Source organism: Bufo gargarizans, chromosome 5 (assembly GCF_014858855.1).
Source record: "Bufo gargarizans isolate SCDJY-AF-19 chromosome 5, ASM1485885v1, whole genome shotgun sequence".
In the NCBI taxonomy this organism is placed as follows: Eukaryota; Metazoa; Chordata; class Amphibia; order Anura; family Bufonidae; genus Bufo; species Bufo gargarizans.
Genome location: NC_058084.1, coordinates 452,703,682 through 452,727,266, shown reverse-complemented (window position 1 = coordinate 452,727,266; position 23,585 = coordinate 452,703,682). Strand labels below are relative to the sequence as shown.

Here is a 23,585-nt window from a genome sequence, read left to right as displayed (position 1 = left end):
GCTTCCGTGCTTTCCGGATCCGCGGTTTGCGTAACGCAAAACACGGCGCGGTCGCGTGAATGAACCCTTGGGGTGCATTCACACGACCTTATGTATTTTGCTCAAAATGCAGATCGGCGAGAAATATGGATGACGTCTGTGACGCATCCTTTTTTGTGGTGGACCCATTGTAACAGTGCCTATTGTCTGTAAAACGGACAAGAATAGGACATGTTCTATCTTTTTTGTAGGACTGCAGAACGGACATATTGTGTGCTGTCCGCATTTTTTTGCGGCCCCATTGAAGTGAATAGGCAAAAAATGCGGATCGGATGTGGAGCAAAAATACAGTCGAGTAAATGAGGCCTTAACGGAGTTTTTCATTTTTAGTAAATTGAGTAAATAAATGGATAATGAACATTTCTATAACAGTCTTATGTACTTTAGTTTTTTATTCTTTACCAGTTTCTAGAAATATGCTTGCTGTCAGTGAATGAGAACATCTCATCTGATAAGTGGATACAATTGAATACAATGCTCTGTGAGCTCAATAGCCTGGACTCTAGACTGATACATTGTAGCAAACCACCAGAGAGATCTGTGCAGCTGTTAGGCCTCATGCACATGACTATAATTTTTGGGGGACGGACAGGTGTGAGTGACCTCAATCTGTGCACTTCTGGCGCGATTACAGTTGTATTTCCCCTATTCCAGCGCCATTTAGCCGTTGGTACTCTATACAGTACGTGAGCTCAGTCATTACTCCCCCTTTTCCTCCTAATTTGTCTCCTCGTGCACCTGGTGGGGGCCTTACTGACGTCTTCCTTTTACAGGGAGAAGCTGGCCGCTCACAAGGCGAGGGCTTCACCCCTGGACATGGCCCAGTTCCAAAATTTGTTCAACACCTGCAAGATCCCCGATGTGACCAGAGATCGCATTTGCAACTACTTTAAGACTGGTGAGTAAAGCTTATATTACTGCAAGATTTAACCCCTTGCATTACAGAATTCCTCTGGCGTAATCCACACCATCATGTCCGTTCTGTATAACGCCACTCACTGGCGTCGTCCTGAGGATTTCTTGTGGAAGTGAAGCATTTCCTCTGTTCATGTTCACATCTTGGTTCGGGCACATTTCACCCTTTTGTCAAGACGTTAAACATTCCGTATCTTGGTTAAATTAATTTTGGAAAAAGCTTGGTGATGACCAACATGGCTGCTACAGCAGGTCCCTCTAGGCGTATCTTCTGACTTGTTCAGGTCCTGGAGACAGACCCGCCTAATTTTTCAGCAATACGTCTCCTGCGCCTATAAGGGGGTATAAGTGATAAATGATCCCGGGACCCCCTCCGATCAAGAGAATGGGGCCCCCAATGTATACTGTTTAAAGGGAGTGGTGGTCACGCATGTGCATGACTGTTGCATTAGGCTCTGTAGGACTGACTGAGATAGCCAAGTACAGCGCTGCGCAGTATGGCACCATAGACAGCGAATAGAAGTGATAGGGTGCATGGACCCCCATTATCATGATCAGTAGGGGTCCCAGCAGTCAGATCCTGTCATTCCTATAGACATTGAATGGTGTCAGTGCACATGGACCCCCATCATCATGATCGGTAGGGGTCCCAGCAGTCAGATCCTGTCATTCCTGTAGTCATTGCACATAGACCCCCATTATCATGATTGGTTGGGATCCCAGCAGTCAGACCCTGTTAGTCCTGTAGACACTGAATGGTGTCAGTGCACATGGACCCCCATCATCATGATCAGTAGGGGTCCCAGCAGTCAGATCCTGTCATTCCTATAGACATTGAGTAGTGCCAGTGCGTATGGACCCCCTTTATCATGATCGGTAGGGGTCCCTATAGTCAGATCCAGTCCTAGAGTGGTAGTACGCTTGCATGATTACGGGTCTATTCAGACATTATTCTGTACCCCTGTTATCGTGATCTGTGGGGGTCCTAGCGTCTGATCCCTAGTGATCATTCATTTATAAATGTTTTTCTCGGGCCAACCCCTTTAAATGTGCTGTCCGGTTGAAAGAAATCCTTGGAATTTCAATTTCAGGACCTTCAGAGAGCTCTGGAGGCTCCCGCACATCTCTGCATTACATGGACAGCCCCTAGTGGGACCTGTAAAATACCGCATTATCCCCAGGGGCGGACTGGGAACTTGAAGTGGCCCCGGAAAAAATATTAAAAGTAGCCCCGTTTTGTAGTCGGGTCCAAATTCATGGAAGGCAGGGCCAGCAATACCATATTGTGGCTCATTATACTGCCCCACGGAGCCAAAGACCACAGTCCATCACAAAACACATCCCCAAAAACTTCCACTGGTCGGCCGTGAGGAGGGCTCAGGCGGCCCCCTGGGAGATTTCCCTGTAAGGTCTATGGCCAATCCTGAAGGGAAATCGTGGCTAATGGTTTCCTATACATTACTGCAGATTGCAAGGGATGACATCTTTGGGACGTTCTATTTTCAGTTTTTTATTGCAAGATCTTTCTAAAGTGAAACTGTCCAAAGTGGACGACCCCTTAAATTTTCTTCATGGCTGTGTGGAGCCTTGCACTCTCAATGCTTTTATCTCCTGTTCCTATTTCAGAATCGGAGGGCAGCTGTCCCACTCACCTGATTGCCATGTGCCGGGGACGGATCTTCACCTTCGAAGCTGTTCTCAACGGCCAGATCCTCTCTCCTCCAGAAATATTAAGGTTCTATTAATAAAACATTATTAAAATTGTGTAAAAAGTCAAGAAATTCCCTCATTATCCTCTTGTATAACTTTTTTTAAGTTCTGTGTTAGGGCAGTAGAAGGGGGGTCCCCTTGTAGCAAGTGCAGTCCCTGTGGTGGAGGACCTCTAGACTCCTTAGACGACCTTCTGATTTGTCTTCTGTGATTCTTCATGTCCTTTCAGGCAGCTTTCGTACATCCAGAACCTTTGCCAGAGTGGCCGGGACGGCCTGGGACTGTCCGCATTGACCACAGAGGAGCGAACGCGCTGGGCCCTGGTTGGTTTATATCTCCTGCATTGCTTGTGAGTTTGTTTCCGACCGTATCGCTGTCATCACGCCATCACTGTGGTTTCTTGTAGTCTCGTGAACACCTCATTAGCCTCGACCCAAAGAATTTATCTCATCTGGAGCGGATTCAGAGCAGTTTGTTTGTTGTGTCTCTCGATGACGAATGTCCCGATGGATCGCCCGAGGATTACAGCCAGGTAATCATGAATTCCTTTCTGGAATCGGATGTTTCAAAGCATTCCTTTTCATTAGTCATTAGTGTGACCATCGACATGGCCACCAGAGCATCTCATTCAGCTGCATCTATAGATCTCATATCAGCCCTTAAAGGAGTCCATCGTAAAGAAGGCCTCATACCATCGTCTGACTGACAGCTGTCCCTGCTGTTCCCCCCCATACACATGCACACTTGACCCCTCTGGTGGTGGCTTATGGTCATGAGGATAAGAGGTTTGCGCATGTTGAAATTCATTTTGAATGCAGCAGTTCCCCAATTGGTTTAGCTTCATTAAATGGAGATGAACAGGGAGCTTCCCGAGGTGTCCACATGGTAACTGCGTGAAGAGTGGACATGTCCATTCTTGGCACAGTCTGGAAACCCGCACATGAAAAGTCCACTGCCCGCATGACCTGCAGCACAGCCCCCCATTGCAAAACAGCCCTTTCAGTGCAAATGGCGCAACGTGGAATTGGTGCTGAAATTCGTGCCTGATATCCAGTGTGAACCTTAGATGCTGAACATCAGTAGAGTCATTTTCAGACATGTCAGACAGCAGGCAGGGATGTCGCCTCTGCTGGCAAATGTCCAGGTGGTGTCCTATATTACCGGAGAAAACGGACATTGTCGTCAGCTACCCATTTGCTTAAAAGGCAACTAGGAATGCAGGCGGCATAGTTATGGGGGCGCTGTATAATTGTCACTGTTATGAGTACACTACTATGGTGGGCACTGTGTCTGGCTCTGTGGGGGGCTTTATGGTCACTACTGTGACTCTTGTAGGACAATGTCTGTAGCTCCACTTTCCCTACCCGCAGGCTCTCTGTAAGTATTTTCAGAATCCTCCGCAATCTCTAAAAACCCATCTCGTGTACCATAGTGGATACAAGACAGTAAGGAGAGGGGAGGAGGGGGATGCTGCTGCAGGAGGACAGAGACATCTGATCAGAACACACAGCTCTTGCACCAGGATGAGCCCACCCACTTGGCATTTCTAGCTGCACTTCATCTTATAGATGGCTTAAAGGGGTTCTCCGGGCTCCGGACCACCGATCAGTTGCTCTCCGCAGCCTCTGACACAGGAACTACTTGAACTTGGAAACACAACTCTGTTCAAAGCGCAGTGGCTGTACGGAGTTACTGGAATGGGAGCTGAGCTGCAGTAACCTGACACGGCCACTACACAGACAATGGCGCTGTGCTTCCAGCTTAGTTGAGAGTGTCTGCAGGGAACAGCTGATCGGTGGGGTGCAGGGTGTCAGACCCCCTGTCCTGTCCTGACGATAGTTCATCGATATCCTGAGCCCAGGCTACCCATTAAAGGAGAGATTGTTTATTTGGCTTTCCACATTTAAAGGGCCACTACCTCCAGACTTTGACAGTCTATTACCCTTTGGTTATACACACCTGTATGGAGACATATCTGTATGTGATAACGGGTGTACCACTCGCCCTGTAGTGCTACAACCACATGTTATCTCTGCGTGTCACCATAAGATAGGGGTCGGACTTTGTATTCGCTCCTCAGGAATATAGCGCGCTCCTGTTTGCTCTTTAGCCTGTTGCTGATCCATAGGATAGATTAATCCTTCATAAATTATAGCTTTTAGGCTTTGCTCACACTTATTACAGCTCTATGTAAAATTTGTATTTTTAGCGCCAAAAAGGTGATCGTAAATGGCGAGATACAATAAAAAAAAAAAAAAAACAGTCCCTGTGTTTCCCCTCCCGTTTCCAGTATTATGCCGCTGTCCACATTTGTCTGTGTGTCATTTCACTGTTATCGAAGTCGAATAACTAGGTAAAAAGATGGCTGTTTTTGTGCATTTTAGAGTTTTCATTTTCTTCATTCACAGACGTAGGAAAAACTGCTGGCTGCTCTGCGGGAACAGACAGCAGTTTAGCTCCACCCCTCTGTTAGTCATGTGACCTAACAGCTAAAAAGATCCTATTGCAACAACACCTGTGCCCTATCCACTGCATGTTATATATTTTATATATATATATATATATATATATATAATTAATGTGATGAATGGGAAAATGTTTTTTTAGTTTTTTAATATTGTTTATTTGTTTTTGTTTCTTTTTAAAGATTTTTGAAACTTTATTGAACAGATTTTTTACTCCATACATTCCTTGTGCACCTGTTATGTAAAGTAGGACCCAGGTGTGTGAAGTGGGTAAAAAGAAGCACATTTAGGCCATTTAGTACCTTCACATCTGCGCTTTCCCTTTTCGCTATTTAGATCCGTCATAGGATCTCAAAAGCGGAGGAAAACGCTTCAGTTTTGTCCCCATTTATTGTCAATGGGGACAAAACTGAATGAAACGGAACGGAATGCACCAGAATGTATTCCATTCCGTTTGGATTGCGTCCCCATTGCGGACAGAATAGCGCTGCAAGCAGTGTTTTTCTGTCCGCGATGTGGTGCGGAGCAAGACGGATCCGTCCTGACTCACAATGTAAGCTAATGGGACGGATCCGTTTTCCTCGGACACAAAAGAAAACTTACAATGGTTTTAGATACAGATCCGTCTTGGCTATTTTACAGATAATACAACCGGATCCGTTCAGAACGGATGCAGACGGTTGTATTATTATGACGGAAGCGTTTTTGCTGAGCCCTGCCGGATCCAGCAAACACACTGGTGTGGAAGTCGCCTTAGAGGAGCACAACAGTGCATTAGTTTTGTCTGGTTGTAATCCAGCAGGGGTGGGGTGTAATTTCGGGGTCTGGCTTCGCTTTGACTCCTGATTCTGTAGCTTTTTATGGCTTTCATGAAGGATAAATTGTAAATCTAGTTTCAGTAGCCATTTGCCAATGATCTATGTTCTCTGTCCTACAGATGACCTGGATGGCCTTGGCTGGAGACCCGACTATACGCTGGGGTGACAAATCCTACAACTCCATCTTGTGGCGCAATGGCGTGTTTGGCTCTAACTGTGATGTAGGTCCATCAGAATAGGGCCTATCGCTTACATCGCGTCATTATGTTAAACGTACCGTAGTTAAAAAAATGTTTTAGAGATTTTTATTCTAATATTCCATGGCGCTCTCTTTATTGCAAAGGGAATAATCCTGAAATCTTGCAGTTTTCACTCTGGCCACTGAGCCCCACAGTAGGCTGAGTTCTCAGCAGTCATCTAATTGTCATCCAAGGCAGGATTACAATGACAAGTCTCATGTATATATAGATAAGGCCCCATTCACACGACTGTATTTTTCGATCCGCGTTCAATCCCCAGATCCCACACGGACCCATCCACTTCTATGGGGGCCGCAAAAAATGCAGACTGCACACGAATGTCATCTATGTGCTGTCTGCTTCCGTGCGACCGAGCCGCAAATTATAGAACATGTCCCATTCTTGTCCCTTTTGCAGAAAAAAATATACATTTTGAAAAACGGGGCAGACGAAAAGTGCTGGATTCGCGCGGCCAGTACCTGCATTTTGTGAACTATAGAACGATACGGCCATGTGAATGTAGCCTAACATAGGATCCACTGTTGGCAATGGGTGATGTCACAGCTCACCTCCTCCCCTTCCCTGCACAATGACCTCTGCACAAGTTCATAGAGCATGCCCACAACACTCTTCCATAATGAGTCCTCTCCTGCCCATTGTGACCTTGGTCCATATGGCTGCTGTGACGCATATCTCGTAATGCTGCTAACAGATGGCCGCCTCCATGATCACATACAAAAAATGAATGAAAAAAATCTACAATTAGACAAAAATGTATGAATATGTATTAGTATGTAGTTCAAGGAGGTTCTCTGCAGCCTTCAGCGCTGGAGCAAGCACTTTGAAGGGAGCTCCATTAAAAGTCTAGTGGCCGTACCAGGTTCCATTCTCTTCTTTTGGAGCTGAGCTGCAGTAACCCGACATGGCCACCACACTTTGAGTGGAGCTGCTCTTCCAGCTTTGTTCATGGCGCAGGGCACAGCAGATCGGTGGGGGTGCGGGGTCCTCACCCACTGGATATCAGGAGCCTGGAAAACCCCAGGCCCAGTGATACATTCCCTTTTTAAAGTGGCTTTGTCATTACAAAATAGTATTGTACTGTATATACAGTCGGTATACATATGTTCTCTGTGCTTGTCTTCCAGCACGCCCCCTATGACGCCATGGTGCTTGTGGCATTATGTGACTACATTGATCAGAACATCAAGGCCTATGAGGGGCGCTGGAAGGTACGCCGCCGCTCACTGTAACCTCATCAGGATTGTGTGGTCTTTACTGTCCTTACAATGTCCTCCTTCTCCTCACAGGGCTCGCCCTTCGTCCGGGAGCTTCCAGATCCCGAGGAGATGGTCTTCACTGTGGATCAGAAGGTTATAGATGACATTGCTCTGGCCAAAGCTCAGTATCACACTCAGGTATCCAGAGTCGTGTGTTCTGCATTTCGCAACGGGAATCAATAGAAGCCGTTTGTTAACAAGGGAGTGGTGTTTTTTTTAGATATGACATCACTTCTGGATGGGAGAAGGTCCATCTGCCAGGACCTCCACCAGTGCTGAGAATGAAGAGGCCACAGCACTAGAGCTATGGCTCCTGCGCAGTGACACTCGGCAGTCACCCACAAAATATCTCCTTTCTCAGGGGTCAGGAGCACATGAGAAAATTAGAAGGAACCCCAGTCCTTTTGTTTTGGAGATGGGCGAGGGTCCCAAAGGTCTGGCCCCCTACAATCATTATGTTATGACATATTGTAGCAGTATGTCATACCGTTAAAGGCGTTTGCTTTTTATCCCCCCCGGATCCAGTGCCACCTTGAAACAGAGACGATATTGCAGCTAAGCCCAATTGATTTGAATGGGGTTTCCTTGCAGTATCAGACACAACCTGTAGAGAGGAGTGGCGCTGTTTCTGAGATAAAAAAAAATCAAGTGTTTGTTCAATCCTAACCCCTTTAAAAAAAATATATATATGTATTCAATATTTCTGGCGTGTCTTGCTATTTGTTATATGCTGTTCCCGTACCATAAATATGATTTGCAAAACTCTTAAAAATTATTCATAGCTCAGTTAATATTTGTAATGTCCCCCACAACTTTAATTCAAAGGGTTTGTCTCATGACAGCAGCCACTGTCCACGTGCAGCAGAGGTGTGATTGTGGACTTGGACTCCACTACCGATATCGGCTCATTACAGGGTTAAAGACGTTTCCTTCTGGAACCCCTTCAGAGATATGACTTACATTACGTCGCAGTGTAGGGAGCAGGATCTGTCGGTGCCGGGTGGGTTACACAGCTGACAACCACCTGCAACTGCTCGGATTGGAGATATTTCTGAACGTTGCGGAACGGATCCGGACCCATTCATTTTCAATGGGGCCGGAAAAGATGTGGACAGCACACAATGTGATGTCCTCATCCGCACTTCCATTCCGCAAAAAATAGAACCATGTCCTATTCTTGTCCGCAGACAAGGACAAGAAAAGGCATTTCTATTAAAGTGCTGGCGATGTGCGGTCCGCAAAATGTGGAACACACATGACTGGTGTCCGTGTTTTGCGGATCCGCAATTTGCGGACCACCAAAACACTTGCGGAGGGGTGAATGGACCCTTAAGCTGCAGACAATCGAAACATCATTAGTGGGTGGGCTCCCTCTGTGACCTGATTGGTGAACTTGCCACCCCTTTCCTCCTTTTTCCGCATGCAGCATGATCACAGGGAACTGCGCTATTGTTGTGAAGCCCAGAGCTAACAATGGCCTGCCGGTTAAAGAGATACTCCGACAATATGTTTTATTTAGGGGTATTATGTAAACTGGGGTATGGTGAGTTTACTGTCCCAGCGCATCCTCTAGGTAATACCGCCCCTGTTCGGGTCCACCATTTGGTCAGGTGATCTCCTAATTGAACTCTTGATTCACACAGAATCTCCTGTGCGGACCAGAAGTCTCCTTTTTGATCTATGCAGGTCTATAAGACTCACATCCAGGCTGTCATAGACTTTTATAAAAAAGGAGACTATCGGTCCACACAGGAGATGCTGAGCTTGCCAGTCATGTGACCAGATGGCGGGCCCGAAAGGAGGCGGTATTACCTAGAGGATGTGCTGGGTGAGTAAACTCTCTGTACCTTAGTTTACATGATGCACCTGTACTATCGGACACAAAAAAAAAAAAAATATATATATATATAATGGAGTATTGCTTTAAGAGGCTGGGCTTAAAGGAATTGTCCAGGATTTTTATATTGATGCTGGTAACTGCAGCACTGCTCCTATTCACATCAATATAAAATATTAAAAGTATTAAAGGGGTATTTCCATTTGGGACATTTAATGCATCTTGATAGGACCTCTGGGACCTGATCCTATGTCAAGAACTGGACTCCACCATTAGTGTTGAGCGAACCCGAACTTTAGACACCAAACTTAAAACACAAGTTCGCTCAACACTCTCCACCATGAATGGAGCGCAATCTGTACTCTCCACCCATGTACTGTATGCTCTCCATCCAGAGACCTGTAGGACTTGCATCCATCAGACACTTATGGCATATCCTGTCGATATGCAAAAAGCGCCCAGCTGGAAGTACCCCTTTAAAATATTGAAAGTTTAACACCTCCCCCACCCTTTTCCATCACGAAGAAAAATACGTCACTGGTATCTGTCCAAGTCTTAAGATATCATGTTATTTATCCAGCACGATGTTTGCTGTAAGAGGGCAAAATAATAATACGCAATGCCCTAAAAAATTGAATAAAAAGTGATCAAAAAGTCATATGTACCCCACTTTAGTGCAAAAAAAACAAGCCCTCACACAGCTGCATCGACAGAAAGATAAAGAAAAAAAAATCACGGGCGCCAGAATATGGAGACGCCAATTTTTATATATATTTTTATTTATTTAGTGAAAGTTGTAAAACGTCATAAAAACTGAAAACAATTGGTTTCATTCTTTCCCTTGTGTTGTCCTTCAGCCCTTACATTGTCCGCTATGTCCCTAGGCTTCTGATTTACAGGTCGCCAATTACGCCTTTACGTCTTTTGGAAGTTGCATGTGAAGAAGAAGAAACTTCACCCAGACACATTTGTCCAGCTTTCCCTCCAGTTGGCATTTTACAAACTTCATGGACGGTAAGGGTTAAAATTTTGCAGTTGTTCTTTATTGCGATTTTTAGATTCTGTAACCGTTAAAGGGGCGCTCCGCTTTCAACACACTCTTCTGGAGGAGGGCGTCTTGACAATTAGCAGATTTACAAAGTGTCCCCATTTGCTGGGACCTTTCTATTATTGTGAAACCTGGCAGTAAGTGTTCAGTTTCCCTGCAGCGCCACCACAGGGGAAATTAAGTATTACAAAGTGTCCATTCAGATCAATGGGTTCTCTGTGTAATGCTGGGACTGGACGGGTCCTCCAGAGCAAGAGACACTCATTAACTGCTGTCCCCAAGAGATGACGATGCTGAACAGAGGGCCCCCGTTTATTTTCTCAGAATTCCCTTATCTGCCTTCTAAACTGAGCAATCCCTTTAATACAGTATGTCATTGTGGTAAAGGGATCTGATGGCAAGCAAAGGCTTAAAGGGGAATTCCACCTAAAATCCTCATCTACCATTGAAAGTGATGATATTAGACAGTGGTTGCTACTGAATCCTCGATGTGCTAAGCGTTAGTGGTGGCCCCAATTTTTCTGACCCACTTCAGCTCCTCAATTTCTTCTCCTGATAAGTCTGTATGACAAAAAAGGCAAAGGGATAGTGGGAAAGTGCACCTTTATCTTCTGGCCCTAGATGTCATGGGTGTGGGGTCTGTGCCCTAGGATTTCCCCCATGATAAAGTACAAAGGGGCCACATGCATTCCTATATACTCCAGAATCCAGAAGGGGCACAGTATTTTGAATGCCGGTCCTGGCACTAATACATTCCTATGGAAAAAAAATGACGGATCCGGTATTCAGGCAAGTGTTTAGTTTTTTTTCGCCGGAGATAAAACTGTAGCATGCTGAGGTTTTATCTCCATCATGAACAGTCAAAAAGACTGAACTGAAGACATCCTGATGCATCCTGAACGGATTGCTCTCCACACAGAATGCATGGGGATATGTCTGATCAGTTCTTTTCCGGTATTGAGCCTCTAGGACCGAACTCTGTGCCGGTAAAGAAAACCGCTAGTGTGAAAGTAGCCTTATTTGTGGTAGATGATGGTGAATACCACATTGAAATCCCCAATGATTACTGTATTTTTCAGACTATAAGACACACCTAGGATATAGAGGTGGAAAATAAGAAAAAACCTATATTTTCATCAGTCCTCACATAGGACACGTGCAGGGAGCAGAGAGCACAGCCAGCGCAGCTCTACCCTCACCGCTCCCTTTGCTTCCTGCATGTTGATGACGCATTCACACTATAAGATGCACTGACATTTTCCCCTCCGCTTTTGGGGAAGAAAAGTGCATCTTATAGTCCAAAAAGCATGGTATATTTTGGAGGTGCATTGGTTCATCTAGTGTGAAGTGCAGGTAGTTGTTCAGTCGTCACTCTCGTATGTAAAAATCCAAAGCTCTATCTCTTCTGCTTTCTTCCTGTCACATAGCCCCGGTAGCTGTTACGAGACGGCTACAACTCGGATGTTTTATCACGGTCGCACAGAAACCATGAGGCCGTGTACAGTGGAAGCTGTAAACTGGTGCCGCTCCATGCTGGATCCGGCTTCTACTGTAAGTTCTGACTTTTGCACTGCGCAATTTGCACTATAATATAGATTGCGCGTTCTTATGTCCTCCATAGGTCCGACTCAAGCCACCCCCACCGATTAGCTAAATGAAGGGGCAAGCTCCACATCCCCCTCATTGTTTACCAGGCACAGCGCCGTACATTTGTTTGTGGCTATGCCTGGTATTGTAGCTTACAGTGAATGGGACTGGGCTGCAGTACCAGCCACAGCCACAAAGAACCCTACGGCGCTGTGAGCACATCCGGGACCTTCATTGGTCTGATCGGCGGGGATGCAGGGGGTCTGACCTCCACCATTCAGATATCTGATCCTGGAAAACCTTTCAAACTATTTCTCCCTCCTACTTATTGTGTAGGAGAAATGACTGAGATTAAATCTATAAACTTGTCTATCTGCAGCACGCCCAACGCCGGGAACTGATGCTGAAGGCATTTGCAAAGCATAACAAGATGATGGATGAATGCCAGCTTGGCAAAGGTATAGCAAAGGAAACAAAATGACTTCCTGTACATTTATAGGTTTTACACAAGAATTGCCAAGTATACAGCCTCTATTATTCCCCATAAGAAATTAAATAGGGTTTACACAAGGACTACAAAATATGCAGCCTCCATTATTCCCCATAAGAAATGAAAATGATGAGTTCTCCTGAGATGAGCACCTTCTTTAGCACTCTGCATGGTGTGTTACCTCTGTTATTCCTCCTGTAAATGTATGAGTACACTGACAACTGGGGGGTACCATTTTCCTTTCCGATAGGGTGTGCCCTGGATACATTGATATTATCAGCACAGTGTCAGTAGGGACACACCCTACAACAAGAGGAATGGTAAGTGCCAGTTGTTAGTTTCTTCATACATTTACAGGAGGAATAAAAGAGGACCAGCACAATGCAGAGTTCTAAGAAAAGATGCTCCAGAATGATTTAATGGGGGATAATAAAACACATATTCATATTAATGAACACTTTAAAGGGGGTTTCCAGCTTTACCTCACTTGTTAATCATGCCCCAGGAATCTGTTACTCCTCATGTCGACAGCGCTTTAGGTTCCTGTATAGCTCACAGATCTCTGAGATGTCCATATTTCCGTACACTTGCAGGATTTGACCGCCATCTACTGGGTCTTCTCCTTATTGCAAAGGAACAAGGACTTGCCGTACCAGAGTTGTTTAACGACTCCGCTTTTACAAAGAGGTAATCGTAATGCAGTTATTGGGCTAGTCGTTCCAGGTACCGCAGAGTTGGCTGTGCGTCCAGTTGGGAGGTATACAGAGATACAGGCATCAACTGCGGATATTAAAGTGTAACTGTCATATTTTTTATTTTATTTTCCAGTTTATTAGAGCTCGGCATGTGTACCTGAGTTAGTCTGTCAATGATTGTTTAAAGATCTGTAATTACCTTATAATAACAGCTTTCATTAATGTCCTCTGTTCCTTTCCACTGCTCCCTGAAAAGACAGTTGCTAGGGCTTGTCTGTCTCTGGCTAAGAAGACGGAGGGGCGGTCCTTCACACTGCATGCCTGCATTAGGCTTAATAGTGAGGAGGCGTGTCTCTCAGTAATCCAACCTGATTGGCTAGCAGGGAGCTGCTGGCTACAGCAAGTGTGTATGGGAAGTGAGGGAAAGCAGTTTTGGCCTCAGAGAACTGGCAGAGGAGCCATCTTGAGAAGGTCCTCATATTGTAAATGTTTAAACAGCAGTAACTAAGGGAAAAACTCAAGGAAAACAGTGGTATGTGAAGTAACTAAAGACTGCTTTATGTATAATGCTGGAGCAGCAGTAACATATGCTAAAATAGATTTTTTTTTTTTTTGCTGAAAACATGACAGTTACACTTTAAACATCTTATATTAAAGTAACTTCATAAGTCTACTTTCACAGTGGTGTTTTTGTTTCCACAAGTGGTCCAAAACGGATCAGTTTTGCCCTTATGCCCTCTGAATGGAAAAGGATCCGCTCAGAATGCATCAGTTTGCCTCCGTTCAGTCACCATTCCGCTCTGAAGACGGACACCAAAACGCTGCTTGCAGAACTTTTCTGTCCGCCTGACGAAGCGGAGCCAAACGGATCCGTCCTCATTGACTTACATTGTGTGCCGTTTTCTCTGACGCAATCTGGCACAATAGAAAACGGATCTGACCTCTATTGACTTTCAATGGTGTTCAAGACGGATCTGTCATGGCTATAGAAGACATAATACAACCGGATCCGTTCATGATGGATGCATGCAGTTGTATTATTGTAACGGAAGCGTTTTTGCAGATCCATGACGAATCCGCAAAAAACGCTAGTGTGAAAGTAGCCTTGCGTGTTAACCTATTACATAAAGGCTTTGGACATTGTACACATGGAAAACATAATTTTCACATATGGCAGGCTAGCTATATACATTAGATCAGGCATGCTTAACCTGCGGTTCTCCAGCTGTTGCAAAACTACAACTCCCATCATTCCCGGACAGCCTACAGCTATCGGCCTACAGCAGGACATGGTGGGAGTTGTAGTTTTACAACAGCTGGAGGGCGGCAGGTTGAGCATCCCTGCATTAGATAGCTGAATCTGTCTCCCCGAGCATACATGTGTTCTCAGTAGGAAGAGGGGAGTATGTCGCTGCCCGGTTATCTCCAGAAAACAAAAGGATCAGGCATGTTGAAATCCAACTGTCTAATCCTTACCTCTCCCAACATCTGCCGTCAGTGGAAAGCAGAGACTCCCTCTTACATATTAGTTGGTCTGCCTTTTCCAACGAAATTAAGAGGGTCAGCTGATAAACATCTATTTATCTTGAGCAAAAAATGTTTCAGGCTGCAATCTTCATTTCTTCTAGTTTCAGACCCTCCGATATTCAGTTTACAACCTGCTCCTAGTTTCAGGCTTTTCTCATGTGGAGGTGTCTCTTCGAGTAATGAAGTTGGATGTAAGGTCTGTGTGTCCAGGATGCTGCTGTCTTCACTAGTTCTCATGTATCAGTGCAGCTTCATTCCTTAATTAATTTTCAGACCCCCTGATGTTCAGATTGGAACCTGCTCCTAGTTTCAGACTTTTCTCATGTTGACTTGTCCCTCCCAGTAATACAATGCTGAATGTAAGATCTGTGCGTCCACAATTCTCCTCTCTTCACTAGCTCTTATGTATCGGCACAGTTTCTTTCCTTCATTCATTTTCAGGACCCCTTGATGTTCAATTTGGAACCTTATCCTAGTTTCACACTATTCTCATGTGAATGTGTTCCTTCTAGTAATATGTGCTGGATGTAAGGTCTGTGCATCCAGGATGCTGCAGTCTTCACTAGCTGTTATGAATTAGCACAACTTCATTTCTTCATTCATTTTCAGACCCCCTGGTCTAGTTTCAGACTATATTCTCATGTGCATGTGTTCCTTCTAGTACTACATGCTGAATGTGAGGTTTTCATGTCCGGGGATGTTACTGCCTTCACTAGCTTTCATGCCTCAGCACAGCTTTGTTCCTGGAACGATTTCCACTTCTATAGCCCATGAGGGATCTCTCAATTGTGCTGCCGGTCACTGATGCTAAAGAGTGAGTGATTCTCCCAGCAGAGTTTGTTGTTGGCGCTCTGCTTTCCTTCTACACTCATACACATTCTAGGTCATTCTTCTGCCTTGTGTGCGCTTTCCTCTCTATATACAGCCTATGTGAGCTGTCCTCCATCGACGCTTTACCCCTCTCTGCACTCTGATCTGATTTGCACAACCTGTTACAACCCCCCTCATATATATATATATATATATATATATATATATATATATAGCGGGGGAGAGCAGAGACCGCTGTCAGAAACAGGAGCAGAGCTCTCAGATTTATGTCAGATTCAGCAGCACCAGCAGATAGGTGAAGGACTTACACACACTCTGCGGTACAGAATTTTTAATGAAGACTACTTAGAGAGCTGCTTCATTTTAAGAAGCAATAATACACATCCGTGCAAAGATGTCCTTAGCCTTTAACTCATTTGAAAGGTGTTTATAGTCTATTTTGCTCATGGGCAGATTTCACATTATTAGCGCACCATGTGGTTCGGCATGGTATTGCAAAAAAAAATGACTGGTTTAAAAACCTGAAACGAATGGTGCAAAGGGAAAGAAATGCTACATTGCTTCGGAAAGTCTTCAGACCCTTGAGTTCTTTTCACATTTTGAAAAAGTGAAAGGGTCTGAAGACTTTCAGAATGCACTGTATGTTGTTCACTGACATTATCCATCTGATATTCCATATCTTCATTAACCGTGTCTTTGGTTTCACCACAGTGGAGGAGGCGGCAACTTTGTCCTTTCCACGAGTCTTGTCGGCTACACATCGGTCCATGGAGCTGTAGTCCCCATGATACACGATGGATATGGCTTTTTCTACAGAATCCGAGATGATCGGTATGTCCTCAACTGTCTACACGCTGTGATTTCTTATTTTACAGGAGTATAACAGACACAGCAGTTTGGTTTGGTGTGTTGTCCTAAATGTTTACCATGCAAACAGCTAAAAGTGGGTGTGGCTGCAGTGTGATTGACAGCGCTACCCTCGGGTCCTGTTACCCCATCCACCGCCTGCACCACCCTACAACATCAGTGGGGAAGGGTCTACACCAAGCTTTCCATGATTGTAGGTAGATGAACTTCACATTGCCATGAGCGTGTCAAGATCTGTGAGAGGAGGGGGCTCTGCCACATGTCAGTGAATAGATAAATATCTTTGAACTTGTAATGCTTCCATAGAAGTTTTTTTAACCCAGATTTACCATAACCTGTCATTTTAGCAGCCCCTATTTGGATGTACAGCCATTATTGGTTTAAATAAGCATTGTATGAAAGTCAACGTCCGCTTTGAACAGTCTCTACTTTGTGGAAGGTTCCCTTAAGGGTCCATTCACACGTCCGTAGTGCATTACGGATCCGCAATACACCTGGCCGACACCCCCATAGAACTGCCTATTGCGGACAAGAATAGGACAGGTTCTATCTTTTTTCAGGAGCCGCGGACTGGAAGATCGGGGGCGCGCTCTGGAAATGCGGATGCGGAGAGCATCCATTCCGTCCCCATAGAGAATGAATGGGTCCGCACCCATTCCGCAATTTGCGGAACACATGCGGACCCATTATACGGACGTGTGAATGGAGCCTAACGGTAAACTGATTTCAAAGTATCCCCCTGTTGGAACCCCCTGCAATCAGCTGGAACCTTTGGAGAAACCTTGCAGTAAGGCTGGTTTCACACAAGCAAGTGTCACGCTCCAGACTCACAGCGTGAGTAGCACTAACGAGATCGCGTAGTATTATTATTGGTTTATGATGCTATGTAACCCTTAGAGGTCTGGAATGTATTGGATAACACTGACATAATGCTGTCAGTGTTATACAATACATCCCAGAACTGTAAGGTTTACAAAGCATCATAAACCAATAATAATGCTATGCGACCACGACTGCAGTAAAAACGAAGCATTACCACATTACGATGCGTCTTCGGACGCTTTCACTTTTTTCACTTTTTGTTATACTGCGATTTTGAGTTTTTCCCCATTATACATTCGATACGCCATGATGACAAACGCATTTTTGCCAATTTATTGAAGAGGAAAACTAAAATCTTGCATTGACATAAGTATTCGGACCCTTTACGGAGGACTTAGTTGAAGCCCCTTTGGCAGTGATTCTTGGGGATGATGCCACAAGGTTTGCACCTGGATTTGGGGATTTTCTGCCGTTCTTCTCTGCAGATCCTCTCAAGCCTCTGTCTGGTTGGATCGGTCTGTTGGTGGACAGCCATTTTCAGGTCTCTCCAGAGATGTTTGATTGGGTTCCAGTCAGGGCTTGAGCTGGGCCACTTGAGGACATTCACAACATTGTCCCTAAGCCTCTCCTGTGTTGTCTTGGCCGTGTGCTTAGGGTCATTGTCCTGTTGGAAGGTAAACCTTCAGCCTGGTCTGAGGTCCACAGCACTCTGGATCAGGTTTTCATTAAGAATATCTCTGTACTTTGCTCCATTAAGCTTTCCCTCAACCCTGACCAGTCTCCCTGTCCCAGCCTCTGACAAATACCCCACAGCATGATGCTGCCATCACCATGCTTCACTGTAGGGATGGTATTGGGCAAGTTATGAGCAGAGCTTGGTTTCCTCCAGACATGACACTTAGAAATGAGGCCCAAAAATTCAATCTTGGTTTCCTCAGACCAGAAAATCTTGTTTCTCACAGTCTTTTAGGTGCTTTTTCATAAACCTTCATGTGTCTTTTACTGAGGAAAAGCTTCTTTCTGGCCGCACTGCCATAAAGCCCAAATTGGTGGAGGCTGCAGTGATGGCTGAACTTCTGGAAGTTTCTCCCATCTGCACACAGGATCTTATGGAGCTCAGCCAGAGTGACCACTGGATACTTGGTCACCTCTAGGACCAAGGCCCTACTCCCCCGATTACTTAGCTTAGAGGGGTGGCCAGCTCTAAGAAGAGTCCTGGTTGTTCCAAACATCCGAGCTAAATGTCACATGTCACAGCAAAGGGTCTGAATACTTATGTCCATGACAAATTTTCATTTAATACATTTGCAAAAATTTCTAAAATTCTGTTTTTACTTTGTCATTATGGGGTGTTGAGTTCAGTTTGATGGGAGAAGACTTGAATTTCTTTTTACTTTAGCACGAGGAGCAACATAACAAAATGTGGAAATAGTGAAAGGGTCTGACGACTTTCCGAATGCCCTGTACACTGTGCCCATTCTGTGTCTGTGCAGAGTGAGAACAACGCTCTCTGCTCTGGCCAAGAGATGAGGATTCCAGAAATATAAAATGACTCTTCTAATCTAACCAAGCCAGGTAAAGACTTCAAGAATAAAACTACATGGGCTGACCTTCCACCGATATATGGTGGCCATCTGGGTAAGGCTACTTTCACACTAGCGTTCGGGCGGATCCGTTCTGAACGGATCCGCTCATATTAATGCAGACGGAGGCTCCGTTCAGTACGGATCCGTCTGCATTAATAACTTTAAAAAAATTCGCAAGTGCGCAAGTGCGAAAGTAGCCTGCGCGGATCCGTTCAGACTTTCAATGTAAAGTCAATGGGGGACGGATCCGCTTGAAGATTGAGCCACATTGTGGCATCTTCAAACGGATCCGTCCCCATTGACTTACATTGAAAGTCTGGACGGATCCGCACGGATCCGCACGCCTCCGAACGGCCAGGCGGCCACCCGAACGCTGCAAGCAGCGTTCAGCTGTCCGCCGGTCCGTGCGGAGGCGAGCGGAGCGGAGGCTGAACGCCGCCAGACTGATGCAGTCTGAGCGGATCCGCCTCCATTCAGACTGCATCAGGGCTGGACGGCTGCGTTCGGGTCCGCTCGTGAGCTCCTTCAAACGGAGCTCACGAACGGAAACCCGAACGCTAGTGTGAAAGTAGCCTTAGCGGTTGAGGTGTACGTTGTGTAATTGATTGTATTATATTAGTTTAGTCATCTGAACATTCTAGTCATCTGTCTTTAAGACACCTAATTGTGAAACCACTTTAACAGACACTTAAATTTTTTTAAAATTTTTTTATTTCTCAGGATTGTTGCAGCCTGCACTGCCTGGAAGTCCAGCCCTGAAACCGATGCGGATAAGCTGTGCCGGACCGTGTTCCAGAACTTCCTTGACATGGTGCAGCTGATGCTCAGCCCTCAGCTGTAGTTGGCGTCGACCACACGACTGTTTGTTCTTAATTTTCTTTTTAGCACAATGTTTACAGATCATTGACCACCGCAGTCCTACAGGCAGAGCCAGCTGCATTGTCCTACCCATATTTAAAGGCGAGCTCCTCTGAGGTTGAGCTTTTGCCATACAGAAATTGCTTTCAGCAATGTCAACTGCTGTTTGGGCTTCAGGGGTGCACTTACTTATGCAACTGTCTGAAGTGCCCTCTGTTACCATTGGGCCTTTCTAATCTGTTATGCACAGATGTATAGAAGTCTGCCTTGGTAAACTCTGTACCTATTTTTGGTGACCGGGAGATAGGAACACATGAGATAGTTGGAGTAGTTGCCCATTGTGAGCAATTAGAGGCCCTGTGAGGGAGAAAACAAAAACCTTTTGCCATTGGCAACTACAGATGTGTCCTCCTTGCCTTTTGTTCTTGGCTCATTATATCCTGAGAAGTTTGTTTCAAGATGACTAGCTTTGAAAAAAAAAAAAAAACATGATTTTGTGATACTATGTCACCAGATGTCTACCCTACATATGTCTATATGTGGCCATCTGGTGGTTTTGATGTGAATTGCACCCTGTAAAGGGTAAAAGTATCCTGAATATTGTATGGAGTTGTGTATAGTGAGCAAATTGTAAAGGTGGACTCATCTGTAGTCTTTCTATTGCACCAGTTTTAAATCCCAGGTTTTCTACATATGTGGGTCACCTGGCTTCTTGAGATTGGTGATGAGATTTGCAGAATATTTTGAGAGCAGAATATTGCTGACCTGTCCTCAGGATATGTTATTAATATCTCTAAGGGGTGTCTGACACCCTGTACCCCCGCCGATCAGCTGTTTGAAGAGGCTGGTGAGCCCTGCGGTCACTTCCTAGGCCATTAATGACACGTTCATCAGTCACATGAATGGGCTTGGGCTGTAGTACCGAGCACAGCCACTATACATTGAACGGCGCTGTGCTTGGTAAGAAGAGATCACCGGAACGCCGTGGGCTCTTCAAATAGGTGAGCGGTGGCTGTGATGGGAGTCAGACCCCCACCTCTCCGATACTGATGACCTGGGCATAGGCTTTTAATATTCTACTCCCAGGAAGACCCCTTTAAGTATCACCTAACTCAATTACAGTAGTGCCACAGGAAAGAGCCTCGAAACAGGAGATAGAGCAGGGATCTCCTGTCAATGTTCCCCAGTGAAGAACTCTACAGTCATCTTCTCCTCAGACTAAAATGGCTGATAACAGGGAACGAAAGATTGTAATCCTAGTTAGACTAGATCAGGGTTTCTCAACTCCTGTCCTCGGGACCCACCTACCGGTCACTTACCTGTGGTAAGTCCTGATGCATGGACACTAATTATATCACCTGCTCAATACTAAGGAAATCCTGAAAACATGACTGGCAGGTGGGTCCCGAAGAACCGCAGTTGAGAAACCCTGGACTAGAGAAATAACATGATAGGCGCTGTCTTTTTCGGATGGGGCTGTTTTAAAGAAAACAAGCTCGTGTTATATGCAGTATTAGGGGACGTAGAGCAAATACGAGGGGTGGAGAAGACCACAAGACTGAAATCAGTGGCGGATGGCCATAGATTCAGCGGGTAGCGGTTCACGCCTTATTTTCCCATAACATGGTCATAAGAAGGACATTAGTCTATTGGGCAGACTAGATGGGCCAAATGGTTCTTATCTGCCGACACATTCTATGTTTAAGTATTATCACAGCCGTTTAATTTCCAAAAGGGCTCCCAGCAGCATGTCCTACCTCAATGAACCCAAAGGGGGCAGTACTCTCGATAGTATCTGTGCCACCCATTAGTTTATTCCGCCAGTTTTCCCCACAATGCAACCGGCTCTGTCTGTATCGTGACGCCAAACAATGCAAACCAAATGCGTGAAACCGCGCAAAGTACAGAATGCAAAATCAATGCAATCTCGTAGGAAAGCCACTGGAGCGCAGCGGCCGCGTTGTGCGCAGGGAGGTCCGTCAGCCATCACTTATTTTAATTAGATGATTTCGAAATGCTTAGGAGTAAATTAGACGCCATATTGCTAGATTGCGCTTTACTTTTCATAAATTCACTGAGGTTGTCGGTACCGTCCGAAATTCTGGACATAAAAGATGTCCTTACCTCTCATCATAAGTAGATTTTTTTTTATTTTTTTTTGCATTTTTGGTTTTAAACCTAGTGAAAAAAAAAATTTCATTTAAAAAAAATATATAATAATGTGATAAATCCTGAGCAGTATTTTATTTCTTATGTAATCACCCCTTTAAGTGGAGCACATTCACCTACTGGGGCAACATAAACCTGGTAAATATACTCAACGTTAGAGGGTATGCCTAAGCAGATGTAGTAATTACTTAAAGGGGTTCTCCATTTCAGGTTCTACTTGTTAATAGGGCATCTTGATAAAAAGCAGATCTCTGGGGATACATGGCAGTAAGTGTTCAGTTTCCCTGCAGGCGCCACCACTGGAGAAATGAAGCACTGCACAGTGTCCATTGAAATCAGTGGGTTGTGTGTGTCACGCTGGACACATCAGGTCCTCCACAGTTAGAGGTTTAGGTTTTTTACAATGCACAATTCCTTTACAGAAATTAGGTTTATTAATATACAGAAATAAAGCCTTTAAACAGGAATCTGATTATATAAAAATGTTGATAATTCAGAACGTGATATCATCAGAAACCTCACAAATCTGGAAGCAGAAACATAAAATTTTGTAGCATAAGAATCATATTTAGGTAAGATCCTTGGGCATCACTGAGGCACAAAAGTGCAGTTCTTAAAGGGGTTATGCCATAAATAATGTATAAAAAATAAAAATCAGACATCATATAGTACATGACAATCTCTTTCTAACAAAGCTAGAACCAGCCCTGCACCTCACATGGATCCAGAGATCTCCACATTCATTGCTCCAGTTGCTCTGCTAGATTTATTTCAGGCTGGCAGCTCATAGGATGTGTCCTTTCTGTTGCAGCTCTCTCCAGATCACGGTGTGGGGCTGTGTTCTTTCTGCTGCAGCTCTCACCCTATCACAGCTCAGGGGGCATGTCCTTTCTGCTACATTCTCATCCTATCACAGCTCAGGGGGTGTGTCCTTTCTGCTACATTTCTCTTCCTATCCCAGCTCAGGGGGTTTGTCCTTTCTGCTGCAGCCCTCTACCTGTAACAGTAGATTCAGCCGGAGGCAATAGCCATAGAGATACATTTTATTAAATACCTCTATACTAAGTTTCTAATTACAGGCAATTGCAAAAATATTCAGATCCAGGGGCTTCTGTGATTTACTGTAGAATAATCTTCGTGTGACAACCCCTTTAAAGTTTGTGCACCTCTTATCAGTTTGCATATTTCTACAAATTTCATTGTATCATTAACTTATAATAATGAGAAAAAATAAACAAAAAATTTGGCACCTGCCGAAAGTTTGAGCCCCTTTCCAATTGTCGACGCACACTACAGTCCCTGACAAAAGTCTTGTCGATGGTGTACAAATTGACCTGAAGTGCCGCTAAAATATATTTCTAATCAAGATTTTGTGAAGAAATGGGTCAATTTAATCCCAACAGCTTTTGTAATAATGTTTCAGTGCAAAACGAAACTGACAAAAAGTTCACAGCTTGGTGAAGCCCATTGAGTCAATTTTTGCCAAGACATAAGTGTTGTCGCCTTGTCATATGAGCTTCACCTGTGACTAATAATTGGTTAAATTAGGTCTCAGGTGTGTATAAAAAGAGCCCCAGTACACTAGACCTTCAAATCAACTGCAATTAGACCTCTGCAACATGCCTAAGATTCACCCGGAGACTAAAGTGTTGATTATCAAGAGGCTGAAGACCAGATCCACTGCTGATGTGGCAGACACCTTCAATGTGTCTCAGGGTCAAGTTTAGAGGATAAAAAAGATTTGAAGAGACTGGAGACGTTTTGGACAAGGCCAGGTCAGGCCGACCCCGCAAGACAACTGCTTG

The 23,585-nt window shown here is 44.8% G+C and overlaps 1 protein-coding gene across 1 annotated transcript in view; it reads left to right on the top strand.

Moving 5' to 3' along the window:
• The window catches only part of CROT (carnitine O-octanoyltransferase), a 34,996-nt gene extending 12,967 nt beyond the window's left edge, over positions 1 to 22,029 (top strand). Inside the window, 14 exon segments of the mRNA XM_044294046.1 lie at positions 813 to 937; positions 2,581 to 2,689; positions 2,894 to 2,987; positions 3,071 to 3,196; positions 6,067 to 6,168; positions 7,332 to 7,415; positions 7,494 to 7,601; positions 10,185 to 10,230; positions 10,233 to 10,314; positions 11,776 to 11,899; positions 12,315 to 12,393; positions 13,019 to 13,112; positions 16,190 to 16,309; positions 19,474 to 22,029. Of these exon segments, the coding sequence (XP_044149981.1) occupies positions 813 to 937; positions 2,581 to 2,689; positions 2,894 to 2,987; positions 3,071 to 3,196; positions 6,067 to 6,168; positions 7,332 to 7,415; positions 7,494 to 7,601; positions 10,185 to 10,230; positions 10,233 to 10,314; positions 11,776 to 11,899; positions 12,315 to 12,393; positions 13,019 to 13,112; positions 16,190 to 16,309; positions 19,474 to 19,594 (1,414 nt within the window). The 3' untranslated portion in view covers positions 19,595 to 22,029.
• Positions 22,030 to 23,585: the final 1,556 nt, after the last annotated feature.